Genomic DNA, 24,711 nt, shown 5'->3' on the forward strand with positions numbered 1-24,711 from the left:
ATAGGCCACTGCTTTGAAGGTGTTTACCTTCAAATGATGAAGGTGATAACTAATCTTAACTGTAGCTTTCAGTCTTCTTTGACATATTAAAATATTTGACTAACAGATATCACCGCTGAACTTTTCTAGGTTACTTACATAAAGAACAATTTTTGCATTGCAAGTTTTCTGAAATGCATGTTTAAATATGCAAACGAGGTAGTAAGCATCCCATCATGCGTGTCTGCACAATTCTTGGTATGAAAGAAAAAACCTTAACAAGATGCATTTTTCCCTTAATTTTATTGAACACAAAATTTCCGGCAGAATGCAAGGTCAGGATGTTTCTTCCTTTTTTTTTTTTTTGCCTCAGTTAGTATTCAGTATTTACAATTGCGACAGTGGGCAGACAGACAGAAGAGTGGTAGCCTACAGATTTTTTGACCTGCAGCATAGAGCTGATGTTTACACACACACAAAAAAGCATAAAAAAAAAAAAGAATAGGGAGCTCTGGATCAAAGAGAGTGACCAGTGTTGGCAGTGGAAGCTGAAGGCTCCTGTCTGACTGAATAGGAAGAAGTTTGGGGTTAGACATTTGTGTGCAGGGGATTTATTCTATTCTCTGTGAGATAGAGAACCTTGAAAGGATGCTTTTCATCTTTCTGAAAACCTGAAAAACTCCTTGAGTAGAACTAGATGTCTTTATTCTGACTGAATCAAGTGGTGGAGTCAAAGGAAAAATCCAAGGCTGCTTCTGTGTCGTTCTTGTATTTTTGAGGTTTTGAACAAAGGCCTGCGGCTCACCCGATGTGACTTCACAAATGAATTTTAGGAGGTGTGACTGGAGTGGAAAAAGTTTTCATGTACAATACTTTCACAGGGGAAACAGTGAGGTTTGGTCATGAGACCGCACCCTTTTAAAAAACTTACATTTCAGAGCTGTGCAAGGAAATCACGTTTCTTTTGAAGCAAAATTGCGCAAACAGGACAAAGTTACACAACACAAGATCAATGCAATTCATTAAGCCATAAATAGTTTTTACATAGCAAAAGTGATTACGTAATAGTATCCTTCTAATATATGTTGCATGCTTGCTTTAGACAAATGTGTTTCAAATATTATAGAGAATGTGAGACCTGAGCGTCAATGTGCCTTGTACTCCAATGTCAGTGTTTTCGAAACATCTTTGTAATATGGTGCAAGTTTTCAAGGATTGCAGCTCTTACAATTTTGGCCATGACTTGTATTAGTTATGACAGGAGGTTAATTATAAAGATCTACACCAAGTGTGTATTTATGCATTTGAAATTTCCATTTATTATGACAGAAGTGATGACCAAACATAAATACTGTATACAAGACCAAATTATAATAAACCAGAATTCTCCTTCAACAAGGACACTGTAAGCACTCATAATAACGCAATGATACAGCCATTTAAGACTTATATGAGACAACAAAGCTCGGCTTAATTAACAAATCAAATGCAGTAAATGAAAAAGCAAATCAGCAGGGAAATGGAGATGTGAAATGTTTAATGCAGACACTGAAAGAAACTGATCGCATGCCAACGTTTCCATATTTAAAGGCACTGTGTCGTTCCAGTTTGCTGCTGTCAGACTTCTGTACATCGGTGTTGCTAATTCTGTCGCATACTATCAGCTACATGTTTCACAAGCTATTTCAACTCTATGACAAAGGACACAATGGCTTCACACATTCAGTGTACTAGCTTGCAGCCTAAAGTAGGAGGAACACTGTACAAAAAAGGTCACACATAGTCTCATTACCTTTCAAATCCATAGCAGTGTGGGAAAAATGTTTTCGGTGAACTTCTAAACATATGACGAGATCTTTCATTTCCAAGGATACATTTAATTCCTGCTTAAAAGAGCCAAGTTCATTAAGATTTGATAAAAAGGTTAGAGTGTACATTCATTTCAAGTCACTAATCAAGTATTTTAATCACAACATTTGTCTTTAGGAATGCTTATGGTCTGTGACAGACTGGATATTTTTATTGGTCTAAAAAAATCTGTGAATTTAGGAGTTTTCAGACCCACTGCTGCAGATGTATAAAATCAAGCACCTTGGCCACACAGTCTGGCTTTAGAAACATTTGTGAAAAAATGGGTCATTCTGAAGCGCTCACTCAATTCCTACTGTAATAGGATGCCACCATTGCAACAAGTCAATTTGCGAAATTTCTTCCCTCCTAGATTTTCCACAATGAGCTGTAAGTGGTATTACAAAGTGGAAAGGTTTAGCAACCACAGCCACTCAGCCATGACTTGGCAGACCCTATAAAGTTATAGAGCGGGGCGGCTGAGTGCTGAGACGCATAGAGTGTAAATGCTGCCAATGCTCTGCTGACTCAATAACTGCAGAATTTAAAACCTCCTCTGGCATTAACACAAAATCTGTGCACCGGGAGCTTCATGGTATGGGTTTCTATGCACAAGCAGCTTATGTCTGTGTACTGTACATGCTCACAAATTTCTGTAATGATCAGAGAATAATTGATATTAGGTTTCCTAATAGAAAGAAGCAGTTACAATTATAGACTGGTTACATAAAAAGCTCAATATGATCACTTAGCCAACTCATCTACAAACTTTCAGACATTTTTAATAAAGATTCCAGCAACTAGACTTTGTTGGTAAGTGCAGTGGTAGCACAAGCTCACACAGAGTGCAGCTGTGGTGCAAGTGTAAAAACAACAGCTGAGACGATTAGATGGTTAAATCACTGACAGGTAAGCGAATCTGAACAAGCTGAGCTTTTGAATCTCCCGGTGAGTGATGGAGGTTAGCCCAGTCAAGACAAATCGGTGTCAAATATTCAACAACCCTAAGCTAAAGTTCAAACAAACATCTCCTTTTAATCCAAACTGAAGTGAACACATCTGGCCTCTGAGTCACATTTAAGCCCAAAGCTGTCACGTAAACAGCTGGTCAAGAATGCTTAAAGGAAACTTCTGTAAAAGGTGACTTTGTAGTGACAGCATGTGAGAGAAAAGGAGGCAAAGGTATAGTCTCCCATTAATCTAAAAACGTTCATGGGTTTGTGTTCTGTTATATACTGATTCCTACCCCAAGGTAAACTCACAAGGACTAAAACTAATGGTTGGCTCTAGTCAAACAGTGAGACCAAAAATTACACACAGGAAGTTGCATTATTTTCAATGTAAGGTAGAGAGCAGACAGTGTAAAATATTAGCTGCAGATCTATCTATATAGCTTAATTTACCTAAAGTACTACCCAGAAGAAATAGTGGCCATAAGTCAGATTTCCATTATTTACATCCTGTAGCATCCCATTTCATTGGTCCCATTTATTTAATATATAATCAATGATCAATCCGTCTATTACATTTGGTCACATGTTAGCTTGCTTGAGCTGGTGAAGAGTGAAAACAGTATTAATAAATGACTGGTGGGTTTTAGGATACTGATGATATCGAGTATGCAACAGAGCTTTTCACCAAATTCAGACAAAAATAAGGTAGTAATTCTTCTACGAAACAAGACTTCATCCAGCCTTGAAAGCTGGACTTTAAGAGATGTAATCACTGCAAAGGAACACATTTGTACTCTTCTGTATTCTTCACTGTCACCACTTAATTTAAACCCAACTTGTCTCCTGAAACTTAAGTTTATATACACTTAATAAGCAACTTAATAATTAGGTTGCACAAAGACATTCAGTCTAAATGTATGTGTCATCACCTTTTCTGTATTTTACCCCAAACGTGTTGATGCATGTAATTCAAATAATGCACTGTTTATAGACTTCCCCTTAACTCGGAGCAAATCTATAAAATAATTTGTAAGCATGCATTAGCTATGTGTCTTATAAAAAACACGATTGCTGTATATAAATGCAATTTTTAGGACGACAGGGTTGAAACCAATTAATAGTAGCACTTATAACATGATAAATTTTCTTTCATTTATCATGGCTTAGGCTACATCTGGACCAGAAACACACAGAGACAAAAAAAAAAAAAAGTCTGAATATGAACCAAATGACAGCAACACATACAGAAGTACAGTAAACTTGCAAAATCAGGCATGCTAATGTTCTAATCTCTAGCACTGGAAATAACACATGAAAAAAGCTAAATAGGCAGTTTATCTGCATATTATTCAAACACAAAAAATATCGACAAAAGAAAAAAAAAAGACCCATTTTTTCATAATGCATTACCACGATGATGACCATACTGCATAAAGAATAGTAGTATCGGTAATGTACATGACTTACATGTGTGTACATCATGAAGGCAGTAATCAGTGAAGTAAAGCTACAGTCCAACCATGTTTATCTACAGGAAAATAGTGTCGATTCTTCTCTGCTGATCAATTTAATATTAAGTCAAAGAAAGAAGGTGAATTACAAGAGATCTATTTTTTTCTGTGACAAATAAACAGGTAAACTTATGTAAAGGAACTAAGGCAAGTGCATGAGGTCTTTACATATTCCTGGTCAGAAGACACCGCAGAAAGAGAAAGAGACCAATGTTTTTCTTTTTTCTTATTTTTTTTCAGTTGCTTCTTGTTGGTTTTTCTAATGCAACGGGGTGGTGTGTGAAATTGCTTTGAGGTTTCAGTGACTGTGACCAACCCCTTTTAACCTTAAAACCCAACAACCCGAACCCTCCCAACCCTACGTGCCCTCTTCTTCCTGCTGCTCACGGGCAAGAAGATTACGCTTTACTTTCGTTGCCATTCATCTGAGGAGCCTCGTTGGGAACTGTCTTCACTTCAGCTGTGGCATTCTTCACCTCCGCCTCGCCTTTCGTGTTATCATCCTTCACAGTCTTACCACTACAGGCACAAACGTAAGAATGAGAGAGACACAGAGAAAGACAAAAAGAGAGGAGATTCTGTTAGCAGCAAATCACTAAGTCTCTCTTTCACAGCTAAACGGTCTGTTCTGAGCTGCCTTTTGTATCATTTTTCAAAGAAAGAAGGGAGGGGGAAATTGGGGGAAAACATGCAAGATGCTTTGAGGGAATTTGTTTTCCCTCCTGGAACTGAATGCATTTCACACATAATGGGATCAAGCTCACTATCCTAGCCAGACATCAAATAAGAGTACATGGATGTCACAGCTACTTTCAAGGAACAATGAATGCTGATGTGGAATGAGACAGGGCTGGTACAGTAGGCACAATGGATGAGGGAATGAAAGACTGAGGCATAACCTACAACACAAACTACAATTCACAAGAGGATTACATGCCATCTGGACTGAGCTGAGACACAATGGAAAGAGACTTTTGGGCCATACATCATTTAAGTTGAAAACTTTCTGGTGTTCTGGCTCGGATTTTTCTTTTTTAAGGGCATTGCTTTTATGTCTTCTGTATCGTGCTCCTAGTGTGCCTTAGAGAAATAAGGCAGGGACAGTGCGGTATATAAGATCTGTAAATATATCTAAACCTGGCCGCCTTCTTCGATGTCATCTTATAAATGTTTGGTGTCAACTCCTTTAAATATGGTGTAATTATTCATACAAACTGTAAAGCTCCACTAGCATCCCCCAGTGGCTGAACTGCTTACTACATTACACAATTAAGTTTTTGCTGAGCAGTCACTGAGAATGTACAAAAAGGTAAACATAGCCTCTATCCTCTTGGGCTAATAAATGCTGTCAGCAGGATGGGAGATTATGAAAAAAAAAAAATGTTTGCAGACTTGACACTTTTCTCCCCCCAGTGTCTCCCAAGAAGGAAAACTTTTTTAATGTAATAATATAAATGCACATTGCGGGAATTTACATTTTATTTGTGTCCTGGGGGGATGACCAAAAACTTCAGGGAAATGTTCAGTTTAAATTCATGCTGCTGTTAGTTTTCGAGAGTTTTGGGGATGGGAAACTTTCAAACTGCGAATGGTGCAGATGAGGCTGTTGGGTGCTTTGAGTTCTTTTGGCTCAGGTTCAACAGTCTTAAACTGCACGGGAATCTTTCTTTTAGTTATGTTTGCAATTCAATTTTTTAACTGAATTGCAACAGTTTATTAATTTTTTTCGGTCTGTTAGAAAAAAGTCAGCTGGACGTTGCTTTGAACCCTTTCTGGAGCTCTCTACACTGAGTCAGTGTCCGATTGAAGTTCGGTCCTGTTTTCTGTCTCTTTTTATCCCTGGGCATCTTTTTCACTGGGACAAGTTTTTATGATTCATTCAGTTGTTCCATTTTTGCTACCAATGAAAATATACAGATAACTCCTGGAGAAAAAAAAAACATTTTTTCTTGTTTTTGTTTGTGGAATCAAGACTTCTTTTCCCCCCAAGAGGTTTATTATGTTGTAGAAGCCAGCACTGCATTGTGAAATCAATTTATAAAGTATTTTCCCCTTCCCGAGTTTTCATTTTCTTGCACAGTTCTCGCACTTACATGCTCATCAAAAACCTAAAACCAAAACATAATATTAGACAAAGACAACCCGAGTAAGTCCAGCGTATAGTATTTTAATGATGCTTTCATGTGTTACCTTGTTTTATGTGAAAAATGTAATTTTGGCACTTTGTTAAATCCTGAATTAACTTTGATTAAATAAATTTTTTGGAAAGCTGAGTTCAATTTCACTAGCTACACCCAGGAAAGATTACTGCCAGCGTGTCTGTATGACTGTGTCTTATAAAATAAGGTTGGCTAAAAAAAATCTCAAAAAGCAACACCTCATGCCACAATCTAAAGAAACTCAAAAACAGCTGAGAAACAAAGTCATTGACATCTATCGGTTTGGAAAGGGTTAAAAAGCCATTTCTAAGGTTTTGGGACTCCAGAGAACCACAGTGAGAGCCATTGTCCACAATGGAGATAACATAACTGGAGAATCCCAGGACTGGCTGGACAACCAAAATAGGGTCACAAAAGAACCCAGAATAACATCTTGAAGAGTTAAGTTCAGTCTTCATGATTAAACAAATAAAGAAATAAACTGGGCAAAAATGGCATCCATGGGAAAGTTCCAAGGTGAAAACCACTGCTGACCAAAAAGAACAAAAGAAGGAAAAACCCGCTAAACATCTTGATGATCCCTAAGGAATCAAAAGAACATCAGAGCAACAATCAAACATGGTGGTGGTAGTGTGACGATCTGGAGCTGCTTTGTTGCTTCAGGACCTGGACCACTTGCTGTAATTGACGCAACCATGAATTCTGCTCTCTACCATTAAATCCTGAAGGAGAATGTCTGGCCGTCAAATAGCTTATACAGCAGGACAATGATCCTAGACACACCAGCAAATCTACCTCTGAACGGCTCAAAAAACTCAAACTTTTGGATTAAAATCTGCACTTCGTGTTTACTTGGGTTATCTTTGTCCATCCATTCACTAGCGCTTATCCTTTTCAGGATACGGGTGGGGGGTGCTGGAGCCTATTCCAGCTGTCATAGTGCGAGAGGTAGGGTACACCCTGAATGGGTCGCCAGTCTGTCGCAGGGCTAATACATAGTCAACCCCTAACCCAATCGCACTCACATTCACCTATCCCCACTGACTGCATGTCTTTGGACTGTGGGAGGAAGCTGGAATACCCGGGGAGAACCCACGCAAACACGGGGAGAACATGCAAACTCCGGGTCATCTTTGTCTAATATTGAAATGTATTTGATTTTAAATATATGACAAATATGCAAAAAAAGAAGAAATCAAGAAAGGGGAAATACTTTTTCACTGCACTATACAGATTTGCATTGTGCAATTAAGTATATAAAAAGTTTAAACAAAAATGTATTTTCTGCCATCTGTTTCCACATTTTTACTCTATTAATATTCCACACAGAGCAGCAGTCCAATGTTTGACATTAGCACTGTACTGTTGCTCATTCAAAATTTTGCCTATCCTATTAGAATGACCAATTAACCTAACAAGTACGTCTTTAGACTCTGGGAGGAAGCCGGAGTATCCAGAGAACCCACGTGGGGACGGGGACAACAGGCTTGACATGCCAGCTGGGGTAATTGAACCCAGGACCTTCCTGATAACAGGCGCCAATGCTAACCACTTAAACCCTCTCTTCTACAATCAACTTGCTTCAACTTTTGACCTTTACACGGTAGAATTCACATCTGTGAGTCATTTATGCAGTTACTCCAGTTTCAAGTTACTCTCAACTTCACTGAGAACCAAATTACTCATCATTGTGAGTCTAACTGTATTTCAAGCACGTGCAAGCTTCTAAAGAACTATGCAGGGTATTAGTCAGTTTTTAAAATCATTCTTACATCATCAGAAACTATTCACAAGTGCACAATTGCATTGGCTGTTGAGTCAAGGTCACATTAGACACATCATTAGATCAATGTTAAAGATACATTTAAAATCTAGGAATAATAATGAGTGTAAAACATCTATTAATAATGAATTCTTAAAGGTACATATTCTATAGTAAACGGTCTGCTCTTATTTCGTCTCTTCTGTTAAAATAAGTCCAGAGAAGGGCTCTACCACTCAGATATCCAATAAACCCACAAGAAGTCTGACAAGACATTTTAGTGTTGGGATGCTGAAGAAGGATCACCACATAGATCAGTGGGAGAGCTGTGCTTCAGTCCTGTCAGAGTTATGAAGAAAAATCCCCCTGATGACAAGTTTGGTTTTATCAAGGTGATGTTGAGCTGACAAGAGCCCTGCTTCCAACTACCTCTCAACTCCCCATACTTCATCACTGACATCTTCCTCTGGCCATCCAAGTGAGTAAAGTATGAGATGAAGAAGGCAGAGAAAGAGGAGTGGCTGTCAGTAAGCCTCTGTAATTTATCTTCTGCAGCTTCCTCGCCATACTCAGACTGTCAGAAAAATCAGGAAAATCTGCAAACTCGTAGGGCCAAAACTCCAAATAATAACCTGTCATACCGCCACTGAAATGACAGCGTCTACAAGAATTAAGACAGAAAACAGAAGTGTCTGGGAGAAATTTGAGGGACTGACAGTTTTCTTTTGGCCTTCACCATCTATTAGCTTATCACAATGAAGAGGACAGAGCACAGTAAAGCTGCTGCTTGGTGAATTTTTTAATTTACTTGAGCGATTTCAACTGAAAATTCTTCTGCCGAGTTCTCTACACAAACATTTCTTATGGCGCAGCAGGACTTGAACCCCAGCTATGACAAACTAAGCACCAATAACTGTATCACTTACAGTCTATTAATTGCACCTAGCTTAGGTTGTAGTCTCTGGCATTCACCTACTGCTGCTTGCTTTAAGATAGCAGCTTAAGAGGTCAATTAAAAACAACTTACTACTTACAAGGACTGACATGTGATTTATGATTTTAACACTGTAGGGATGAATTTAAAGCTTTTGATCATTTTTTTCTGTTGCTTATGATAAAACAAGCACCCAGGGCTCGATCTGGAGTCCCAAATATATTAACACAAAACTAAGGGAACAGTTAAATCCTGTTTTAAACTGAGTCTAGCACTCGTAAGATGGTACTTGTAAGTCTTTTTCACTCAAACTTGCATTTTGCGGTTTCACAAGTGGCTTTAGAGCAAAGAAAACCTTTTAATTTAAAAATATAAACTTTTAAAAGCAATTTTAAATACTGTGATTTTACAGATTTTGCAATATGTTTACATCATCAGCTGATTTAATTTAAGTTGTGATCTTCTGTACACGAAAAAGAATTAGATGTAATTGACAGCATTGATCTTGTGCTATTAATCCCATTTCACCCACGTTGAGTGCACAGCTTCTCAGCTTTTACGAAGAAGCCAAAAACCAGAACACTAAGGAGTGGGAAACTCATGTGCACGCAGCTTAAAGCAGGAAAGACGTGTGCCTACAACGTTCAGGTAAATTTAACCATCTAACCCATTTACCATCGTCCAGCTATGAATGTTTCAAATACCTGCAATCGGCACCAATAAGAATAAAAGCCCAGTTTAATGAACTAATTAGAATGATTGCATATATTTTTTGCATATTAGGACACAGTGGGTATTGCTAGATGCCCCAGGAGGTGAACAAAATGCATCATTCTCTTACATTCTGCCCATGATGAGGAGGAATATGAGATGGCTTAGATGTATGGTAGGAGAAAATCTGTCTCTACTAGGTGAATAAACAAACAGGTGGAGGAAGGTGGTGGATCTCAAATGATGACAGGCATGCTGGTAGCATGCTACACTGGTAGCATCCCAGTAGATCATTATCCTTGCTACCATTAAAGAAAAATTCCACTCTTGCATACTCCTAAATTTCATAATGTTCTTGAATAACGTGCAATATAGCGTTAAAAACAATGGGTACATGTTTTTAAAAAGACTTAGGTTTACTACTCATGCAATGTTTGAAAATTAGGGCCTGTTTACAGCCAAAGCTGTTTTCTTTCTTTATATTGCATAATTATTTGAACAGTTTTTGTCTTTAAATTTAGGTGTGCTGCAACTGTTGCTGCTGGTAATGTTTTTAACCTCCGCCTCAACCGTTGCTACAGTTTCTAACACTGATACCAGGCAACAGCCCAGCATATTTTTAGGGAATAAAAAGACCCATCAAAACCTCCAGGAAGGGAGCACTGCTTAAAAGCACTGCTGAGTCATTTAGATTTACCTGTTTAAAAAAAGGTAAATCTAAATGGCTTTGGCTTTGGCCTCTAACATTTTATATTTATGACTGTGAATTATCATTAAATAAATAGCAATGGAAAGACCTTAGGAAAATATTGAGACCAGGAAATAAATTTAAACTAATTAACAAGTTTTAAGGAATCAAATCTTAATCTGTAAAGCTGCCTGCTATTTTCTGCAACATTCCTGATGAGTCCAAAACTGCTTGGGGAAGTCTGATACTACATAAGTGGAATTGTTCCTTTGAAATGGAAGACTTACGAGCTAAAGGGATGCTATCAGGCTCAAAGAGATACTTGGAAAAATACAGATATGGAGGTGCTCATACTCATTTTGGGCTGGTGTGGTCGAGTCTGTGCACGGGGCATTAGGAACGTCCTTGGTTGGGCCGTCTACTTGTGAGTCCTTACTCTGGGTGCTGTCAGGGGCTTTGACTGAGTCCCGCTGACTCTGTGGCCCATCAGCATTAGCAGAGGGTGGGCTGACTAGCTCTGATACAAGGGGTGTTGGGTCGGAAGATGCGGCAACTTTAGGGGTGTCGCTCAGGTCAACCAGAGGTCCAACATCAGGTTGGGGGTTAGCTTTAAGCGAATTGGCTGTAGGGCTGTTTTTAGGGTGAGACTTGGCATGGGCCACTTGGGTTGGACTGGAGGTGTTGGTTGTTAGTGTGGTTCTCTCACTAGCAGGACTGCTTTGCGCCATGCTAAAGCTCTCAGTAACTGAGTTAGCAGCTGTGGAGGACAGCAGATTTACCACCATCGGGGTGGTGTCTGCAGCAGCAGGCCTGTTTTGTGGGGAGAAGCAGGAAAAACAAGGTAGGAGAGGGAAAGATAGGGAGTTGGCACAGGGGAGGAAACAGAGGGCAGAAAAGTGAGGGAATCAAGGACAACAAGGAAAATAAAAGAGGTAAAAGGAGAGTGCAGGTCGGGGGATAAACAAAGCAGATTAGGTTTCTATTGTGCTGCAGTAAAAAAAAGAGACTACACAACCAAAATGTTAGCAACAAAATATTTATAAGGGGAAAACATAAAACAATCCAACAATAAACTATAAAGGAAATGGAGGGAGTTTCAGGATTAAGATGCTCGGATGTCTTTCACAAGCAGTTTTCCCAGCAGAAGGTGGTGTTTGCTCTTGCTTTGAATGTGTCTGAATGATTTATGCACCTTGGCAAACTCACTCAGAAGGAGATTCGACAGCGCTCGGCTTTGAAATGAGACGACTGAAGTTTCAACAACAATGTACTGTGATAATTGTTAAGTTGGTTGCTGCGCTTGTTGCTGCTTGTTGCAAAAATAACATTGCAACATATCATTTGAATGGTTTGAAATTGTGCCAAAAAAAGGAAGTCAAGCAAATGTATTACTTTCAATATAAAATGACAAAATCTGGAAAGTCTTAGTTAAGAGATGACCCAAAAATGCAGCGCCCTACAGCCTGCATCATGGTTCCATGGCTGTGCATATAGACCAGCACTTGCAGAATCAGTGCTGGTCTATATGCACTGATTTCTATTGAGTGTTCACTGTAGGCAGTTAAGTGTGGTGCATCATACATGGTCATACATATAGACAGTGGGACATTTTAGCCTTGCATAAAAAATGCTTATAGCAGTGTAAATTAACAGCACTGCTCTGTGATGTGTATAACTGTGCTTACAAGAGAACTGGGTCAATATTTGAATGACAGCTGGGCCGGACCAACATTTGTAAAATATTTCTGCTCAGAGCAAACCAATGATTTGCTTAATCTTTCTGTACTCTTGACACTCACTCAGGTTCTGTCAATGGCGTGGTCTCGTTGGGCTCGGTGGCACCTCCTCCTTCTTGGTTTGGAGTGTTTTCTTCCTCTGTTCTCACTTCGACAATAGGCTCCTTACACTCATCTTTGCTGTTATTCAAAGGAAATATTGTTACCAGGGTAATGAATTAAGTGCACTTAACTAGGTGTGTTATTTTTCTACCCTACAAAGAGAAAAATCTGGCAGTAACAATGTCAAATGAACAGGTTAATTTTAATGAGCTAAAACATACAAAAACCCAGGAATAGCACTTCAAGCCGTCAAACGCACTCACCCTATCATCCTCTTTGATCATCCTCCACCTGCATTGACCTGTAAGCTCTGATTGGTGGTTTTCCCTGAGGCCTTGTTGTTATCATCACACTGCTCTCTGATTGTGCTGAGCTGTGTGCATTGCTGGGACTGACCTGTTTAAACGCAGGGTGCTAAATAACGCTACAACTCTCACGATGCACTTTCACTAAATTTGTTTTGTGCGAGCTGTCAGAGCTGAAATATTTATTTGTTGCTTTCGGAGCTGGCGAGATGACGGACATCTCGACGCATAGAACAAAATGTTTGATCAAACACAGGCGAACATGCAGTAACTGCATTTCAGCGCGATTAAATATTTATAGTTGGTGCTGAATAATTGAGGGAATTTCCCTAAGAATAAAATATAAAGATTTGCCTGCTTTCACTTTAGCTCAGCACCTTGGGAATTTTCTCTTTTGTCTCAAACTCTATGGCAAAGACTTAAAAACATGTTTTTAGTGTGTACTTACATACATCTACACAGGAATCAATATGGAGTCTAATAAGCCCTCATACTAACAGCTCTTTTAATAACCTGGTCACAATATAAAACTAGTATTTCAGAATCATATAAGTAAACAAAAGGAGATTTGGTTAAACAAGTAGTTTCAGTCTGCTTAGTTAGATTAAACCAATGTATCCCAGTACATCAGATACTGCTGGCCTCACAGAAACACATTAGTGGTGCTTTAGGATGGGTGTTTAGTGCACTGGCCATGGCAATACTGGATAACGATCCAGTTGTTAAAGAGTGATAAAATCTACAAGTTTCTCAGCTCTGAGACATGTCCTGCTTTGTTTTCCTTCGTTATCATTCCATTATTGGTTTCTTTTGTAACTCACATTTTATTGTGCTTTCACCCGCTGATTCCATTGCAGTTTAATACTTGCTGGGTAAGGTTTAGGACCCAAAACTACTAAAACATAAAGTTATTTTGCTCCTTAATAAAATGAATCCTTCACCCTGAAAAAACAATAGTCCAGAGTTTTTTTTTAAACAGGCATCCATGTGTGATTGGAACAGAGACTTTTCTTATCTTTGCTGTAACCAGGTGGATTTGGCACTGAAGCCAGTGGTTACCTTGTGCACAGAAGTCCCCCAAAATAAAGTGAGCTGAATAAGCACATCTTTACTGGCTTTATTCTAAAGTTATATAAATCATAAGCACTGATTTGTATTCATGGTTCAAAAGCTAACTTTAAGCCCTTTAAGTATTTATTCTATTTTTTAGCTCTGCCTTATTCTCAGTCAGCTCCTGAGAAATATGTTGATATTTGCTGCAAGTCCAACAGCTACACTCTAACTTAGGTTCTCTGATGATGGGCAGTAGGTTTCTCAGAGGTATTTTTGAAAATGTGCTAATTCTCTGTAGGCACACCACAAATAATCTGTGTTCCAGTCAAAAGATGACGCTTGCTTACGTGAATGCCGCCTTGCCCTCCTCGATGTCCTTGCTCTTTGCGCCTGGGCCAGCTTTCCCACAGAAGTTAACAGCAATACACATGAGGAGCCCGCACTTGTTGAGGAAATAGCAGGTGACATCCACGCCCACCAGCAGCAGGAAAAAGACAACAATAAGGATGCCTACGATGGCCCCGGTGCCCATGCCTGAGCCACCATCCATGGCGTCTGAAGGGACAAAGACAGGGAGAGGGGATATACAAGCAAAACAGGCAGAAGAGGAGAAGAGGGTTTAAATATAGAGGAGAGGGGATGGGAAGGAAGTTAGAAAGAGAGAGGGAGAGAGAGATGATGAGGAATGCAATCAGGCTTTTAATACAGTGCTTCAGGTTTCAGTCAAAACCTCAGATGTGTGTCGCTCTTTTCAGAGAAAAGCTGAAAATGAACGGTGCAAGAGGGACCAACGTAATTTCTAACAACTTTATATTTATTCTTGACATCCCCAGTGGCCGAAACACTATGTTCAATTTCATACAGAATCACAGAAATTGCAAAGAAAACAAATCAAAACAAATGCAAACAGTCAAAACTATTGGTAGCCTTTCGAGGGCTTCTAGGCATATCCTTGTTCTTGTCACTAGGCGTTTCATAATAGGCTTGTAACACGTTTATAGACATTTGTCGACCGACTATTAATATTTGTGCCTGAGGTGTCAATATGGCACCATTAAATATAAACACTACATTGCATAAATATTTTACAATAAGAAAAAATGCCTCAAAAACTGTATGAGGGGCAAATAAATTGCAATGACAGTCTACTAGGACATATTACAACACAGGAAAACAATGTCGTAGGAGACTATTCTATGTGTACTCATAGTTTTAGCTATTCACATTTTTTTTAAACACCCGCCCAATCATTTTACCAGTTTCAATCAAACTTTCTTTGGAAATGTGAAGGTTATGAAGGGTTACCTGAGCAGCATGTGTGAGCAGCCAACACATTTGTAATTCAGCTCTGAAGGCAGAGTACAAATGCAGATCATTTTCTCCTACAGATTATTCGAATAAACAAACGCACATGCAGATTATAGAGAGAATGGCATAAAGATGGATTTTGGAGGTCAAGGCCAGCTTAGACAGCTACATTTTCTACCTTTTTTATCTTTGCGTGCAACCTGCTGCTTGCTAGTCTTTAGAAAAAAGACAGAATTTAAGGGGAAAAAAAGCACAGAGCATGCATTGTTGTAGTGATCTCAGTCTGTGAACTAGCGCATCACACCTTTTATTAATGCCTAATTAATAATTTGCAAATTGACTGACATTTCATGTAAATTGTAATTGTTTCAGAGATTCAACTTAGAGCCACAGAATTCATGCCAGTGCAACTTCACTGAACACTATGACTTACTCCATTTCAACTTTCTTCTGGAAGAAACAACAGATCTGATTGATAACAGCAACAGAATACTGGAGAAACTGTATAATTGTTAAGAAAAAAAAGTGAATAAACTGTAATGCTTTGGATAAAAATGGAAAATCCTGCTGAGGAAAAGAATAAAAGGGATTCACTACTCCACTGAAAAAATGTGGATAAGTTAAACAGCAACAACAGAACAGAAAAAAATAATTTAAAAAACACATATTTCCTTGACTGAGGTAATCACAGTGTGCAGGATTCATGGTAACCAGGTATAACAAGATTTCTTGTAATAGTCAGTGCACACTTAAAGACAGGGGTCCCCAATCTCAGTCCACGAGGGCCGGTGTCCCTGCAGGTTTTAGATGGGTCCTTGATCCAACACAGCTGATTTAAATGGATAAATTACCTTCTCAACATGTCTTGAAGTTCTCCAGAGGCCTGGTAATGAGCTAATCATGTGATTCAGGTGTGTTGACCCAGGGCGAGATCTAAAACCTGCAGGGACACCGGCCCTCGTGGACTGAGATTGGGGACCCCTGCTTAAAGACATAAAGACAGGCCTTCCTCAACTTGCATCTGGCTTCTTACTGAGACTGTGAGAAACAAAAAGCATTCTCCGCTTGTTCATCCAATGAACTTAATGTTGTTCTACGAAAACATAACATTCAGGTGTATCCGAGCTCGGGCCTATTTCTACGTCATCATCAGAAAGGGGTGGTATTTCTCATTTTTGCAACCCATTTCTAGTCTTATGGGTCAGTCCCACTTCAGAGTGAGCCGTAAGAGAGGTTGGTGTTGCAAAAAACTTGTACGGTAGTTGCCCGGTGATTCAGAGACAGGTCACCTGGCAACGCGTCTCCAAACAATCTTTGTCTGGCTTTGATTGTCTGCAGTCACTCTCAGACAGACAAGGAAAAATTTGCAAATAACTGCAGTCTAATTCATAAATGCAGTAAGGTTACAAACATGTTGCACTTAATCTGAGTCAGTCTGCTCCAGTGAAAGAACCTCGTCTCCCATGTGTCTGTTAGCAATAGGAGACTCGACTCAGCTGGTTGTATTCTGGTTCTATTCCTAAAGCAAGGCTGCAAGCACCTACACAACTACCTCACTATTTGTTCAGACATTTCTGAACTTGTGTTTCAAATCTCTATCGTCCTAGCTTGACTCTGAATCTAAGCAGTTAGTTTGAAATTATGTTAAATGTGAATTTCTGTTCACGCAGATCATTTTTGCTGACTTGTTAAAAATATAATTACTGTGTTATGACAGCTTGCATGTAATTGCCAACTTGACCCCACTGACAAACCTGATAACAGACTCACTCCATCTTATTGCCATTTTAAGGCTGTCACGATGCACTAAAGCTACTTTGAAGATGACAGCTGACTGTGAGCGGTCGCAGACCCCGTCCTCCGTCCTTGAAGCAACGATTTCAAAGGCAACAAAATCACAAATTCCTTGCACACAGTCACGCTGCAGTCTCCAGCCACGGTTTTCCCCAGGGTGACTGTAGCCTTACTGACCACTACAAGTGACATTCACCCATTCACACCGAAGTTTAGTGAAAGCACTTTAACTGCCTCACAACCATACCTGAGGTAAATTTCAAATGAACAACCTCTGGACTGGAGAACCTGGAAAAAAATCTGATAACATCAGAACATCCTGAATTGCCTCAACTTATTAACACAATTTTTCCCAATCAAGGCATGCATTTAACATTAAGATGATTTAAAATCAAAGCTGGAAAGATGTTTGTTTGTGTTCAGCGTGTAAAGTGAGAATTATAGTTCCAACCCTGTTATGTTTGTTATTATGGTATCTACCGTGCCAGTAGGCAATCAAATTGGAAGACCTTCAGTTAAATTAAAGCCTCTCTTACATGTATCAATTTGGCTCTGCTTCAGGCAGTAAAGACTGTTGTAATGGCTCGCCAGGGTCTGGTAAGGATCAAGGGCTCATCAAAGTGTCTGAGGAGAATGTGAGCGCTGTGCAATTTGAGGACCATCTTTATGTTAACTGTTTATACCCTCAGCCTTGGATATGGGAAAAAGGGAAAGGATCAGCCAGTGACAAATATGTTCTGCAGTCGTGATTCACTGGAACTACAGAACGAACCCCTATTTATAATGGCCTCAGCACAGCCTGCAGCGTATTCTAAAAGCTTAAAGTATAAATAAATGACAGCAGCGTTACCACTGTAAGGAAGCGCTGTGAGCTGTGCTTTCAGTTTTCTGCCCATTTTGTGGTTTCACACATTCCCTACTCTCTAGATAAAAGGCCAAATATAGATAATGTACTGCCACACCAGTATACACTAGTTACTCCAGCAAAACAGACTTTGATCTGAAGTAACCACAACGAACGTGACGATTTAGTGTCAGTTCCATTAAATCCATGTGCACTGGTGTCTAAAACTGTCATTTTGTACAGCTGAGTAATCACATGGGGGGGAATATATATAAAGTGAAGCCGCTGTCTCTTTCAAATGGAGCAAAGCAGTAACTGCCACACTGAAGTATCATACTTAAAGATCCAGTGAATTTTTGTTTCCAAGTAAAGAGCATGTTCTGCTGGCTCTTTACCTGTCACACACATTTAACCACATGTGTCATTTGGGGTAACCAATTTACTCGTATGCGACCCTGCAATGAATAACTGCCACGCTAATCTTTGACTGTTAACATACGGCTTTACTTTATGAGATGTATGTCATTTTAGTATGACATCACACTTTCTGCCAGTGATTTAAATCGCCTACAGAGTGATGAATGCTCATAACGAAGATGAAACCTTATTGGGCCAGTTTATGTCACTAATTTGTCATTAATATGTAAAATGCAAGTACTTTATAAAAGCACTGTGCAAATGTACCATTAAAAAGGAGACTGAAACACATAAATTAGACCAAATGAATGCTCCAATTCTCTTGGCCTTTGAAGTAGAAACAATTGTTGACACACATAACACTCCTTAAATGCTGACAGGACACAGCCCATGGACAGCTATGCTGCAGACTTTGCAGGAAAAAAACATTTAATGCCTCTCAAAGATGTTGTGTTTGTGCTTACTGCACTCTGATGACAGATACATTCTCAAGTGAAAGCACTGCCCTGGGCCAACCGAGACGTTTAATTCAAATCCACCATCTTCCTCTTTCTGGCTGGCCCGGTATGCAAACCTTCAATTTCTCTGATGGTTGTGATGAAAATAGCAGGAGCATGCCAGAGTTCTGCGTACTTATAGGTGACTACAGTGGTGCAGAAAACACTTTTTTCTCTGCCCATTGCTTCATTTGCATTTTAACAGGCACAATAAATCATGTGCCATGTATTCAGTGCTGAGGGAGGGGGTTCTTACCGAGTGCTCTCACTGAGGGAGAAAGCACAAATCTACCTGTCAGGGTGGACTACACAAACATTTCTCTTTACGGGCTTGTTGGGTACAGTACTGAGACAGGTTTCCAGACGACTGCTGATAAACAGACCGCATGTGATAAAATATTTCACTACACACACTTCTGAGAAATCAATAAGACTGCCAGATATGTGCAGTTGTACCCTGATGAAACACCTTTATATCAGCAGTTAGATTTAAGTCCAACCGTGCAACTCTGACCGTGGGTTGCAGTATCTTTACAAACTTGTGCTGTAAAACACACAGAAATGCATTGAAAATCTTCCAGCACTCGCTTTACATTTCATGGATTGGTTCAGCCATAAGTAAAACAGCCAAGTCTAAATAAAAAAAATATTAATTTTAGAGTAGAAATAGGGTTTAAGACATTTTAACAACATTTATTTCACCAGAGGGGCCACATAATAAATAGTCTCAGAACAGTTTGTGTTTGAGATTCAGTGGAATGCTGAACATTGCAGTGATTAAAATAACCATATGCATGCAACAGACTGCAGAGAAGCAAACACAGTGTCCCCCTCATCTGTAAAGGAAGAAGCCCAGTTGAGGACAAATTTGTTTATACTGTAGACGGGGAATCCAGACGGTCTGACTGAGGTGTAAAAATGCGTAAGCTGTCACCGTTTTTCAACCAGTTCTACAACTGTATGTAACAACTGTCATTAAAATTGTTCATACGACACCATCACAGACTTCCCATGACTCTTATTTTCTTCTTTTCCTTTCCTTCGTTGGGTCTATTTTTCCACCTACGACACTTATTTCTGGATACTGCATTGACCTCATTTGGGTTAAAAAAAAGTTTCTTCAGTAATTCCCATGTCTGCATCCTCCATCAAAGCTCTGCCACAGTGTGGCACTGCACCACCATTAAAAATAAAATCGGCTTCAGAATCAGTTTTCTTTTGGGGCACAAGGAGGCAGGGTGACGCTCAACCGGCGACCGACTCCCTCTCTGATTTAAGATCCTTGGAAACTCTTCATGCAGAGAGCGGTGTGTGGCTAGATGGGATTTCAGCCCTTTTTAAATTAAGATGGTATGAAAACAAGTGCTACAAGCTGCTGTGCATGCTGGCTTGAAAGTTAGGAACTCTGGACTCATTTCCATAGAGTAAAGCTTATAGAGGAAAGAGGGGAATCGTTAATTTAAAAAAAAAAAATGTATCTATTTTAACATAGATATTTCTACACAGCGATGATTACGGTGATGCTTTCTGTGGATTGTTTTATGCTCTAACATTTGATTTGAAGTTTCTGCCATTAATCACACCGAGCTAACAAGCTGAAGAAATGTTTCAGGCTATACAAAAAAAAGGTAAAAATCCAATAGAAAGAGAGATGGCAGCTTTCCCTTTACTCTGCATGCAGTGGGCGACCTGAACCATTTGCTTCAGGGAAGAGAAATATTCTGTTTATATGCAACACAAGTAAGTTTGATGCAGACATTTAGATGGAGATCCTGATTAGCAAAAATGAAAATCACTCAGCACTGATCAGCACTATCATTACTCAGTAGGCACTGATGAACAACTGGGGGGACAAAGTGACAAAGAACACCTCAAGGGTGTCGTAAGCTCTTATTTTCCTTGTGACAGAACTTAGTTGAGATTAAACAGCAGTGCCAGGGATAATAAATGGAGGGAATACAAATCTTATTTTAGACCCCAACTCATAAAAAGGCGGGGGTGCCACGTTTCAAAAGTGAAAACTACTCAGAGAAAAAAAAGTCAATAACATTTGAAACTAACCTTGTTAACTTTTATTTTTTCTTTGCTAATAATTCCTCTGTTCTTCCTCACGCCTAATTCTCCTTCATTCCTGTTCAGAGAAACGGGGTGTTACAGATATTGATGTTATTCAGGTTTGATGATACTGCCTATTCTAAGGCTCAGGCAGAGAGCTTATGGGGATAGATTCACCTTAGCGTCCCATCAAAAGGCCATCAAAGATCATACGTTCAGTGGAAAAGCCTGAGACATTTGATTACTTGGAACTCGAGTGCTCTTTTCTGCAGACACTTTTTCTATGATCCCTTATGAGTTTTAGTTAGGTACGTGTTGTGCTGGATGTTAAAGCACTCACAAGCCACAAGAGCACGCTTGATGGGAAGATAAATTATTTCATATTTCCAGTATTACTGAAACTTCCACTTACACAGTCATGAATGTTACATCTGTCCATGCGAATCTGACTTTTAATACAGACATAATCAACTCCAATCCATCTGGACCATATGGCTCAGATTACCAGCAGCAGCACAAGTCTTAGTACCACTTAGCTGGAATTTGTGATAAATCAGAGAAAAATGGTTTTAAAACACGCACTAGCTTTAGCCGTTACAGCAAACGGACTTTCTGTATGACTGGCCTCTATGATGGAAAATGCTCATCAAGAAGGAATAAAAACAATGACCATTCACATATGTGTGATTACTGAAAATGTATCAATGCTTTATTAATTCTCTCACACTAAAATGCTGTTGATCATGGCTGCAGGTGATTTTAATCTCTTAAGTTATGCATTGCAATCTGTCATCTCTCATGACTCTGCAAACTTTAATGAGTTGTACAGCAGAGTGACGAACAAATGTTGGAACAAATGGAAACTATATAGAGGACTTTAAGTAACCCAAACTCTGACAGCCTTTTTTAAAAATCTCTAGCTTTTCATTGCCACTGTTAAAGACGGACATTTAAATTGGCCTAAGGTTATTCCCTTGTTAAGTCTCATGTAATTAGCAATTTCTTAGCCAAATGCTCCGTTAGTTAATAAGAGCTAATAAGCACTGAGGCATTACTGAGAGTTAAAACATTTAAATTCTTTAACTCCAATACAGTTGCTAGTGTGGCCGTTCTCCATGGTGTTACAATCAAACCAGGCCTCCATGAAAAACAACAACAACAACAACAACAAAAAACATACAGGAGCGTGGAAACAGAAGCTAGCAGCAAGCTAGCTAGCCATTAGACATGCTATTATGATGTACCATATTTCAAGTAAAGTATTAAAAACAAAATTACTGGACTAGGTTGCTACAGAATACATAACATCCACCCTTGCAAAACATAACCACAGTGGTGTCAGATCACAAAATACAAGTAAGAATCCTTCTGTAACTGTGGATTTTCATAGCTTTGATAGCTTTGATAAACTAGGTTGCCTGGCTGTCAGGTCAACAAAAATTAAATGTGGTCCGGAAAGACTTACAAACAATGTTGTCGGCCATTTAATAAGGAAATCAAATTTCGCTGTTCTTTGTTGTGTAAACACTGGATACATTATTTTGTTGCTTAGATCGTAGCAGCTAACAACAGCCAAAAGAATCTACTCGGCGCCATCAGGGTTGCATATTGGCTTCATTCTAATGTTTAGCTAATGTTTGCATATTAATATCCATATTTTTGTGCTGTTTTACGCTGCTGCAAGGCCTCTGTACAATATACAGTTTACCATTTGTTCCTTTTTTATGCAAAATGCATACTTTATCTTCTTCACTTAGGCTACAGCCAAGCCCCTGACCTCAAAACATCTGGGTTCAACAGTCATGTTTGATGTAATGCAACACTGAATGCAGAATACAGACATTTTGTTAAAGCTCCAGAGAAAAAAAAAGGGCTAAAATCAGCTTAACAATCAGCTTCCCAGAAGAGTCAGACAAAGATATCTTAGTATGTTTAGTCGCCAAAGCCTCAGAAAGTCATTACTTTCGTGAAAGAAAAAGAAACACAATTTATTTCAACCCTACAATGGTTACATGGAAATACACTGATAAGCACTTACAAAAATGTCTCAGGAATAGAGAATAAAATAATTCCACATTCTTTTAAACAAAATTTTTTAGTGTTTAACAGCTGTTTGGTTATGGGTTTGTTTTTTTTTTAGACATTTCACTGCTTTCAGGTAAAAAGAGAGCATGAATCCTCAAAATAACAGCCGATTTCTCGAATATCAGTTTGAAAAGAGTATGTACACTTCTTCACAAAACATGATTAGTTTTTCTGCACAACCTTCTGTTCTCTCCTGACAAGGCGGTTACATAACAATGTATTTGAAAATGAGCATAATATAATGTTGAAAATTAAGAATGAGTCTGGAAAAAATGAGTTCTCTGACCATAACCGATATTAAATTTCTCTGCAAATGTTATCTTCCCCTCAATTTGTACAGCAGGACATTTCAAGCTTGTATAAAAGAAGAAGAAGAAGAAAAAAAAAACAGCCAGAATTTAGGCACAGCATTTGTACTCATCTCCTGGTTAACACATTCATAATGCTTGACTGGGGAGCTTTGAAGCAGCTGCATAGCACATTCATGAATACTGGATCATGCCTTGTGTCAGCTTTCATGCAGTGTTCATGCTTTTATGTCACTTGTGACATAATAGTGGAATGGATGTGTTTGTTTAATAGGCAGTAAAGTCCAAAATAAAATCTCTTTACAATTTCGGTGTCTGATTAAACCACTGCAGACACAAAATTAAACAGTGTAATTATTCTATTTATCACCCCCTCTTCAGATCACATTAAGGCATTATGAATGTGTTACTAATCAAATCAAAAACAAAGCTACAATACTTTGTCTACATTGTATCCTGAAAGAGCACCCGGCGTCCAACTTGCAACATTGTCAAAACCCTAAAAATCTCTCTCCTTCGGAATCTATTCATACACAAGATGACATTACAGTGAAAACAGACGAAAAAAATATTAACAGAATCTAAAAACCAGAAACTGAGATTGATGCAAGTACTGAGCACCCTGTAATAACGTCATGAAACCAATGTCTTGACTCTTCAACTTTTTTTTTCTTGTGTGTGGCTGCACAAGGGTCAAAAGGCATAGAAAGCAAAGGTCTGGAGCCAAAGATTTGAACGGCTCAGACTATCCTCTTTCTCCTTGAATGCAATCAGTTTATGGGAGCCAGAGCACAGTCAGCACGGACAGAAGAAGAGCTGCCAGACTGCACGTCACACATTGGCAGCCGAGGGTGGCTGAGGTCATTGACCAACAATAAATAAATATCCACAACAGAGTATTTTGAGTGATAATCATAGTAATAAAGTGTGACAAGGAAAAAAAAAAAACACACAGTAAAAACACAGAGAAAGAAATTTGTGTGTATGGCAATGTCATGGTCCATAGGTGCCCAAGAAGATCACACATGGAGACAGGAAGGACACGGAGAAAAAAAGAAGCAGGAGAGAAAGAGGGAAAAGAGGGAGAGAGATAGAAAAATAGGTCAGAAATACAGAAATACAAGTCTGGAAGGTTGTTGTTTTTCTTTTCAAGACTGAATTGAAGAATAAAAAAGGAAGTCTAAGTTAAAGAGTAAAAATAAAAAGAAGTTACAGCATGTTAGTATCACGGCAAATGACACATGGTTCATGGCAGGCATGGGTGGAGGGTCACACAAAGGAAGGTAATGGGGGATGACATCGATAAGGAAGACATTTCAAACACACTGCAGCACAGTCTCTGTTTTCACCTTAAGGTTCAGTATAAAGAAGGGGAGTTTTAAATCAGCCATGGTGCAGAGCAGCGGCCAAGTTTAGGGTAAGATAGATGACAGCCTGAATGCAAGAACACATCCACATGAGTCAGGCTAGTATCTCTCACTCCTAATGGCCAGTGGTGTAATATAAAGTAAATGCAAGCACATGCTTGCTTGGCAGTGATGCATAAACTGAATGCCAAAGTCTCATTAATTCACAGATTCGGTAATAATGGAGTAATGAAAAACACAGCAACACGTCTCTATATTTTATTGCGTGTGTCTTTGGAAAGTTTGAGCCAAAGGC

General features: G+C 39.1%; 1 protein-coding gene across 16 annotated transcripts in view; it reads right to left on the reverse strand.

Moving 5' to 3' along the window:
• Window positions 1-263: 263 nt before the first annotated feature.
• ncam1a (neural cell adhesion molecule 1a) overlaps window positions 264-24,711 on the reverse strand; it is a 254,030-nt gene continuing 229,582 nt past the window's right edge. For 10 of the 16 annotated variants that reach the window (XM_005458469.4, XM_025910752.1, XM_005458468.4 and 7 more), the window contains 4 exons: window positions 14,089-14,296; window positions 12,345-12,461; window positions 10,900-11,355; window positions 264-4,810 (listed from right to left, as the gene is read on the reverse strand). In XM_005458469.4, the coding sequence (XP_005458526.1) occupies window positions 4,690-4,810; window positions 10,900-11,355; window positions 12,345-12,461; window positions 14,089-14,296 (902 nt within the window). In that variant the 3' untranslated portion in view covers window positions 264-4,689. Of the gene's footprint in view, window positions 4,811-10,899; window positions 11,356-12,344; window positions 12,462-14,088; window positions 14,297-21,336; window positions 23,905-24,711 lie in introns of those variants that run through there. The other 6 variants (XM_019363950.2, XM_019363951.2, XM_005458474.4 and 3 more) reach the window with 2 other exon arrangements.

Source organism: Oreochromis niloticus, linkage group LG10 (genome assembly GCF_001858045.2).
Source record: "Oreochromis niloticus isolate F11D_XX linkage group LG10, O_niloticus_UMD_NMBU, whole genome shotgun sequence".
Classification (NCBI taxonomy): Eukaryota; Metazoa; Chordata; class Actinopteri; order Cichliformes; family Cichlidae; genus Oreochromis; species Oreochromis niloticus.